At 35.5% G+C, this 8,296-nt stretch overlaps 1 protein-coding gene across 1 annotated transcript; it reads right to left on the minus strand.

The window, feature by feature from the left end:
• Positions 1 to 7,165: 7,165 nt before the first annotated feature.
• On the minus strand, positions 7,166 to 7,827 carry LOC106662993 (cuticle protein 16.5-like). Its single transcript, XM_014387454.2, has 2 exons — positions 7,797 to 7,827; positions 7,166 to 7,491 (listed from the first exon to the last, which is right to left on the minus strand). Exons 1-2 carry the CDS (start codon positions 7,809 to 7,811, stop codon positions 7,198 to 7,200), a joined length of 309 nt encoding a protein of 102 aa, XP_014242940.1. The 5' UTR covers positions 7,812 to 7,827; the 3' UTR covers positions 7,166 to 7,197.
• Positions 7,828 to 8,296: the final 469 nt, after the last annotated feature.

The raw sequence follows: 8,296 nt of genomic DNA on the forward strand, positions 1-8,296 counted from the left end.
GCTAAAACTTCCCAGGTGCCTAATATTACGTTCTTCTATCATAGACTGCTTTTTTTTTAAAGATAAAATAATCATGGTTTACTGTGAACTAACCTTTTGCATTTTCAAATAACAAAAACAGTTCCAGCCTGAACTGAGGTTCATGTGCGTGCCAGTGAGGCCGCCAGCCCTGCTCTTTTTAAAAATTTCCCACCCTTTTTTCTGTTTCCTGACATCCAAAAAGATAAAAAAATCCAACATGAAATCAAGGATACGGGCAGGCCGTTAAGAATAAAACCGATGTAAACAAATTTCTTGTATTATTACACACTAATACAATTGTGTTGAATGTAGATAGTGGTTTATATATTTTTAATTGTTTTGTTATATCTGCGCATTGTTTTATCTGTTATATGAGCAAAACAGATAAAATATTATATCATTAGCATGTACACAAAGCCGGATGTGTAAAATTATTTACATAAAATGTATTTATTATTGTTAAACATATACTTTATTTATGTTGTTGATTAGTTATTTTTTTATTCGGATATACAATATTGATATTTTAATTAATGTTAATGCCAAAGAAAGTTTGAAAGAAGTAAAATCATTATTTTAAATCGGAGTTTTGTGTTTTCTCTATGAACCTATTCGTGATAAACCAGCTATGAGCCTATGCATTGCGGGATTGCATCCGTTACTTTACCAGGCGTTGAACGTCTGATTTGAAAAAATGAAGTTATACAAGTTCGTACACATTTGGCACCGTGCTATTTGTCCTTAAAATGAATAATTATGTATAAAATAAGGTTTGACAAAAAATCGGTACCAAATAAAGAACAGAAGGAGGAAAAGTAAACAAAATAAATTAATAACAAAGAAAGAAAAAAAGTAAAGAACAACAGTTAAAAAAACATTTAATTTGATAGTAGGAAATATTATAAAGGATCAATTTTGATAATAATACTTGCTATTAGTTTTAGAGTTTTAGATATCAAGGCGAGGTTTGTGGACTTGCTGGATGAGTTGAAAGCACTGATATGCTAAGGATTCAATATGTATTTTGCAATGATTTAAGCAGGGGTATTTTAATAAGGGATAACATCGAGTCCTCGCAGAATCGTTGTTTCTCCTCTGCTGACTGGTGTACGTGTGCTATTAACACAACCCGGCTTTCCAGTTTTATAAGAGGGAGGGGACGGATAAAGAAGTTTATTTATGAAACGTATTTGTCACGTGGTGGCCGAGTCTCGATTTTCAAACGGTCGATCCTCCGGTTCACGGGCCGTGGAACGTGTCGCCTCCCGGATCGATCGGCTGTGAACAGGTCTAGAATAATCCTTAGGGTTTCCCTCGGATCGACCGGTTTATCTCGTAATCCTCGGTTTTTTTTTCTGCGAATCCTTGACCCTCCCGAGGTGTAAGACATGTGCGAAGCCGGTGTGAAAATAATGACGTCACTGTTGAGAGGAGGACGGGCCGACAAAGCCGTGAGCGATACGGCCGCTATCGCTCCTCCGTCTCGCTTCCCGGCACGCATTCATACGTCCCAACCAATTTCCTGGAGAGGCACGCCATGCACGACGTTGTACGAAAATGTAAAAGGGAAAAATTCCCTGGATTTGAGGCTTTTTATTTATTGACATCAATGAACTTCAAACCAAAGAATCCAAAAGGAAAATCAAGTAAAATTACCTACGACCAACAAAAATCTAATTAGCTACCAATCATTATTTATTCATCTATTCCTTATATCATTTTTATTAATTTATTCATACATAAATCTATCGTCGTTCATACTGAAGGCAATTTTCTCTCCCAAAATAATTCTTCACATTCAATTTATGCGTGCTGACACTGCATTTTTTCCAAATCATAAGACCTGGTCGCTGTGAGGCCCAGCCCATAAGGAGAAAAAAAAATCCTTGTCATCGAAGTATTGCAAAAGAAATCATATTCGAACTTGAGCCGAGATTCTTGGGCTTGATAAAACTTAAATGAATAGACCATTGTTTTGGCCGGATACAAAAATGAAAAAAAAAAACTTACGATTTGGCATGAACTGTACAAAGAAAAAGAGGAATCACTGAAGGGTCGTAGCGAGGTTGGGGCGCCGTTGCTACGCCGTAGAACGCCCTATGGTTTAGGAAGTTAAGTATAGGATGGGAAAATTGGGAAATATTAGAGGAAAAATTAAGAGGAATGTGAGAGGTGCTTAAAGGGAGAAGTGAGCCGATAAGAGATTTTCGTTCACAACAGATTCGCACTGGGAAACAGAGAAATCAAAACTGCTAGGAAAAAGGACTTAGGGAAAGAGGAGAGGACGCAAAGGGTCAAGGTACAGGGCCTCTATTTTAACTCTGGCCAAAACAACGATAGAATAAAGAACAGTGTGGAGGAATAGGAAAAAATCTATAGCCAACTATAGTACTATTGGTAGAAAAAACTTGCAGGATGTAAAAAGACCTAAAATTATGTACTTAGACACCCTGAAACAAAGGACATATACAAGAACTTGAAGCAGTCGTTGAGATCAAATCAATGGAGCAACAAGTAGAAATAATTGAGAAAGAAACCCATTCTAAGCAGATCATACAAAAATAAGGATAAAATATATAGCCAGTCAGTCGTCCGTAAACAACAGGCACTACAATTTAAGGAAGATTTTACCGAAGTTGGAGGGAATCTCATAAGGTGGTGTTGAGATAGGAAGTTGATGTCCGAGTGGATCGAGGTCACGATAGCTCAAGTGGTAGAGCAGCAGCGTATCTAGCCGAAGATCGTGGGTTCGAATCCCGCTCGTGCCATTAACTTTTTTTTCATCTCAACTATAAACCTTAATTAATTATAATGATTTAATTGGTCAAGAGGACCACGAAATTAGTGAATTTTTATATAAGTCTTGATTAAAAATGACAAAAAGAGGGAAAATTCGAAAGGTTTTTGGTTGAGATGGGGAGTTGTCCGAGTGGATCAAAGTCACGACAGCTCGAGTGGTTAGAACAGCGGCGTATTGAGCCGAGCGTCAAGGGTTCGAATCCCACTCGTGACACTGACTTTTTTATCCCAACGAATACTTTGCATAAAGATTAATTAATTGAAAAAAGTTATTCGGTCAATCGGACCACGAACTCTAACGAATATATTTACAATGATAATAATAAAACATAAATACACATAAGCTTGAACAATGATAAAGTTAAATTATACCACAAATTCTCGCACCGTATACAACGCAATATTTCGGCGTCCTATCGACCATTTTATTACCGCTCGTTTGAAAACACTAACTTTTTCATCTCAAACAAGACCTTATCTCTAGTATTTAGAATTTAACTAAAACAACATATAAAAACGTTTTTTTTAATCTTAAGCAATTGCATAATCAATACATTAAAAAACTATAAAATATAGATCTAAATTTCAGATATGGAAAAACACTGTAAATATCCAATTAATTATTCCTTTTGTCTAAGGTTTTTGGCTGAGATGAAAAACCACAGATAAAAAGAATAATTAATATGGTCAATTATGAAGCCTTAAACTTTCGAGGTTATCCCAAAAATGGGATCAGCCTAAGACCCTGATGTTATGCAGTACGTTTGTACTATGCGAGCGATATGCGGACGGGCATTGTCGTGCATTAGAATAGAGCAGCGGCGTATCTAGCCGAAGATCGTGGGTTCGAATCCCGCTCGTGCCATTGATTTTTTTTAATCTCAACTAAAAACCTTAATTAATTGTAAATTTTAACAAAGGCTGATTTGGTGGCGAGTAAGAAAGAAAAGCAGGTTGATTATCTGGACAAAAAGGTGCAGGTAATTGTTTTTTCTGATAAGGGCACATATTGAGTTTTCATGTAATAGCAGCAAAGCAAGGAGCAGATTGAGACAGCTATCAACCATTAAGCCATAAACACACTTACCCGATGCTACGCCATGCGACGCTACCCGATGCTACCTAACGCAAATCCAAACTCCGATATTCCATAAGGTTGCATTACCCCCGTGCACATCTACCCGATGCTATGCCACGCTAACCTACCCGATGCTATGCGATCCCCACTGTCCAGATTTTCGTTGGGTCGCAACGAGTACAGTCGAAGACAAAAGAACCGGATACTCATATTTTTATTCAAACGACATGTATTATTGTCGTTATATTAATTACAACATACTTATTTTAATATAAACCAAATTAACTGTGATTAAAAATTAATTAGTTTTTATTTAAAAAATTAATTTTAATGGCTTGGTAGAAAATTAATCAAAACACCGGAATACGATTTTTTGATATAATGAATTTAACTAACAATTTATTGTACTCGCTTCGGCGGTACATATACTAAAATTGGAACAATTTATTACACGGTTTTGCTCATAAAATTTAATTAACAATTTATTTCATAGTTTTGCTCGTAAAATTACACCATTTTGTAATGTCGGGTAGCATCAGAACAGGACACTCATATTTTTTGTAGTTTATTTCAAACTAAGTACATGTAATTTTGTCGTTATATTAATTACAACATGTTATTTTAATGTAAACCAAATTAAACGAGATCAAAAATGCATAAGTTTTTATAAACATTGTTTAATTAGATGGTTAGGAGTAACTTTATTTAAAACAATTAAGTTTAACAAAGAATTTATTAGATGGTTGTGCTCATAAAATTTAACTAACAATTTATTAAAAGGTTTTGCTCAAAATAGTGCATTAAGAACAAAAGCGTTGCGATTGTGATAGTGATTATTGTGATAAACGCTGTGGACTGTACGAGACGTGTACTTGCGTCGGATAGATGTGCACACCCCACCAAAACGTGGCAAGGCGTCGGGTAGCATCGGTAGCGTCGCATAGCGTAGCATCGGGTGTGTTCCTGGCTTAAGGCACTCGCAGACGGACACTGCTGTGATGATGGCCGAAAAATTGTCACGTTAGACGATGCGATTAACAGTGTCTGTAATTTGTTCGAGCGTGAATTTTTAAAGAAACGCTACAGCTCAGGCTGGCACACACGGTAAGCTTTGGTACAGCTTGGATCATTATCATGATAATCCATGTCTCACGTCATGGCCTCACTGACGTTAATAAACCCGCTTAAGTTGTTTGTCTTTTTTGGCACTTCTTAGAAGCAGGGTTCAACCTTTGACTCTTTTCAAAGAGTACAAGAAAAAATAAGTTTAGCAGATTTATTGAGATGGCATTGTAGACCAAATAACACAGAATGTTTTGAAGAGAATACTGCAGAAGAAAGCCCAAGGCACAGTGCGAGGACATATAACATCTATAATCATAATGCAGATATTTGAACCTTTGGTCACAACCCTGATGTTTTACTAGGAACGAGCGTTTATTGAAAGTTAAACACAAAAGGTTAAAATAAAGTCAGTATTTTGAACGTCTTGATCTTATACACTATTCGAGAATCTTTATTATACTTATGGTGTTCGTCTACTCGTGTTACAAACTTTGCTAGTAGATCATACATTCAAAATGGAAGAAAAAAGTTCTAATAAACTATGGTCCGAATCTCAACAGTTGCGGAGTTATTCAATTTTTATGATTTTTTAAGATTTCACAATCTTACTTCAAATAAACAATGATAACTCCAAAACTAAAATGTTTTGGAAAAATCCGTTGAGACCATTGAAAATTACGTTAAAATTCCAATAACATGTGATCAATACTAAACTTGTTAACGTTCGTAAAATAAGCGTTTTGATAGCGAAACTTAAAAAAAAATTTTTTTTTTCAAAGTTGAAAAACTTACTATGGTAAACTTTAAACTTCCAAACCTAGAGACCAGCAAACATCATTTAATACCTTTCAGTGGTGCAATTGTTTTTTTAATTACTTTTCCAAAGGTGAAGAAATTAACGAAGGAAAGGAAAAACATGGTTGAAGGATTGTTAAGGTGAAAAGATTAATAATAAAAAAAATAAAAAACTTAAGGAAATTTTGAATGAATTTATTTTCGACGCGCTGCCGTCGCATTACCGCAAAACCCTACGTAAGATGCATATCAGCGTAGTCTTCATTAGAAAAAGTAGCCATAGGTTAACAAGATATCACCTAACTTTTTTATTCTGGAGAATAATAATACAACAATCCTTCGATAAAAGTTGCAATCGTATTTGTAAATAAGTAGACACAGTATTTCGGTTTCTAACCCAAATTTTAAAAAAGTTTAATAATTTCATTCAAAATTAACTTAAGTTTTTCCTTCAACCATGGGTTTTTATTTTCCTTCACCAATTTCTTCTTCATTGAAAAAAGTAATTAAAAAACTATTGCACCACTAAAAAGGATATTAAATGGAGTACTTTTTCTAAAATTTGCTGGTCTCTAGGTTTGGAAATAGTAGTTTAGAATTGCCATAGTAAAAGTTTTTCAACTTTGAAAAAAAAAATTCAAAGTTTTTGCTATTAAAACGCTTATTTCATTAAGTTTACAAGTTTAATATTGATCACATCTTATTGGAAATTTAATATAGTTTTCAATGGTATTAACCGATTTGTCCAAAACCTTTTAGTTTTGGAGTTATCATTGTTTATTTGAAGCAAGGTAGTGAAATCTTAAAATATCAGAAAAAGGGGAATATCTCCAAAACGTTTGAGATTCGAACCATCGTCAGTTAGGACTTTTTGATTCGATTTTGAATGTAGAATTTACTGGTAAAGTTTGTAACACGAATAGCCGAACATCCTGTATAATGGCCAAATGTGTTGTAATTCTTATGCGTGAAAAATAAAACGCCTTAACAGTCGACGATGCAATTCCGCAATGCACGAGGTCATTGTTGGTTTATGAAAGTAGGTTCAAAACAAAAAATAAAATCATAAACGGATGAAAATCCTGCTTGACTATTTCCCGAATTATATTTTTTAGAATATAAAGATAATTACCTTCTTATCAATGAGTTTTTTTATAATTTCATCGTTACAACCTATTTTTTAAATAAATATTTAGAGAAAATGGCCATATTATGGATTCTCTCAAATGTTTTCATATAGTTGTTTGTTTATGATCATTTAAATGATTGATCATTTTTTTTTATTAACATCAATCCTAGTCAGTCAATTTTAGCTGTTTTGTCGCATTCCATCATCCTACATGCTATAAGAAGTAACGCCACACTTTTTTAAATTCTTGCCACCGGGTGAAACAGATAAATAAAATATAATTTTTTTTAAACTTAGTTTAATTTTTCACTTAGAAAACAAGACCCTGATGGGCGGGTGGGAAAAACGGAGCGACCCCGGTTCCAAGGGGATGGACCGGCGCTGGAAACGGTGCAGCGGCGTACGACAACGGCGCCGGTGCCAGGTAAGCTGCCAATGGTGCAGCAGGGACCAAAGGTGCCACCACGCCGTTGTGGTTCCTCGTCACCACCTGGCTGCTATGCGCTGTTACGAAAGGTGCAGCTGGGGCTGCATGCAGCAGAGGCGCTGGTGCCACAAGCCCAGGTGCTGCTGATGCAACGGCAGCCAAAACGGCAACTAAAACCTAAAAAAGTACAATTTTTTAAAATTTATAATTAAAATTGACGTTGTAAAACAAATCTAAACATCCTAAGAAGTATGTTCGTCTTTATCCATATGATTTTTTTTAACAAAACGCTTTTCCTCTTGTACTGTTTTGTTTTAATTGCGCATAATTACACATATACTTAAAATATAATTTTATAATGTCCGGAATTATTTGGAGTAAATTTTGCGTGGACTTTAGCCTTGAGTTGGTGGGATGTTATGTACATCATCCACCGTCAGACCTTTTGATGATTTTTTGTTAGTAAAGGACGTTGAACTTACCATTTGGGTATACATGTCCGAGTGTGATGTGTGTTTGCCTTCTGCGCTGGTTTTTATAGAGCTTAAAGAGGCAGCCGGTGGCAGGCCAGCGATCGTGATGGCAATACAAACACAATGGAGTGAACAATAATACGGTCATAGCATAAATTATACGGCTTTCTTCGAAATCCGTTATACAATCTTCCGGGCTGCGGTAATTTTTCATCTGGTGAGCCCTTAATGCGGTTCACCCTCGGCAGGACTTTGACCCTGTGGAAATATCCCAAATACAAATTCGGATGGGCTGCGAGGGTGAATAAGGGTTGAGTCGTGTATCTTTACCTATGCCTCGGCCCTAACTGGTTTAATTGTCGGAATTCTCGTAACGTTCGAATAAATAACCACGAATTCAGAAATATACGTAAGTACTTTAACCTTAAATTATTCGTTTTGTTTAATTAAAGAAAGGGGTAAACTGCTAGAAAGATTATTAAACAAAGATTTGTTATGAAATTTGCCAA

This window comes from Cimex lectularius, unplaced genomic scaffold (genome assembly GCF_000648675.2).
Source record: "Cimex lectularius strain Harlan isolate CLEC.00 unplaced genomic scaffold, Clec_2.1 scaffold131, whole genome shotgun sequence".
In the NCBI taxonomy this organism is placed as follows: domain Eukaryota; kingdom Metazoa; phylum Arthropoda; class Insecta; order Hemiptera; family Cimicidae; genus Cimex; species Cimex lectularius.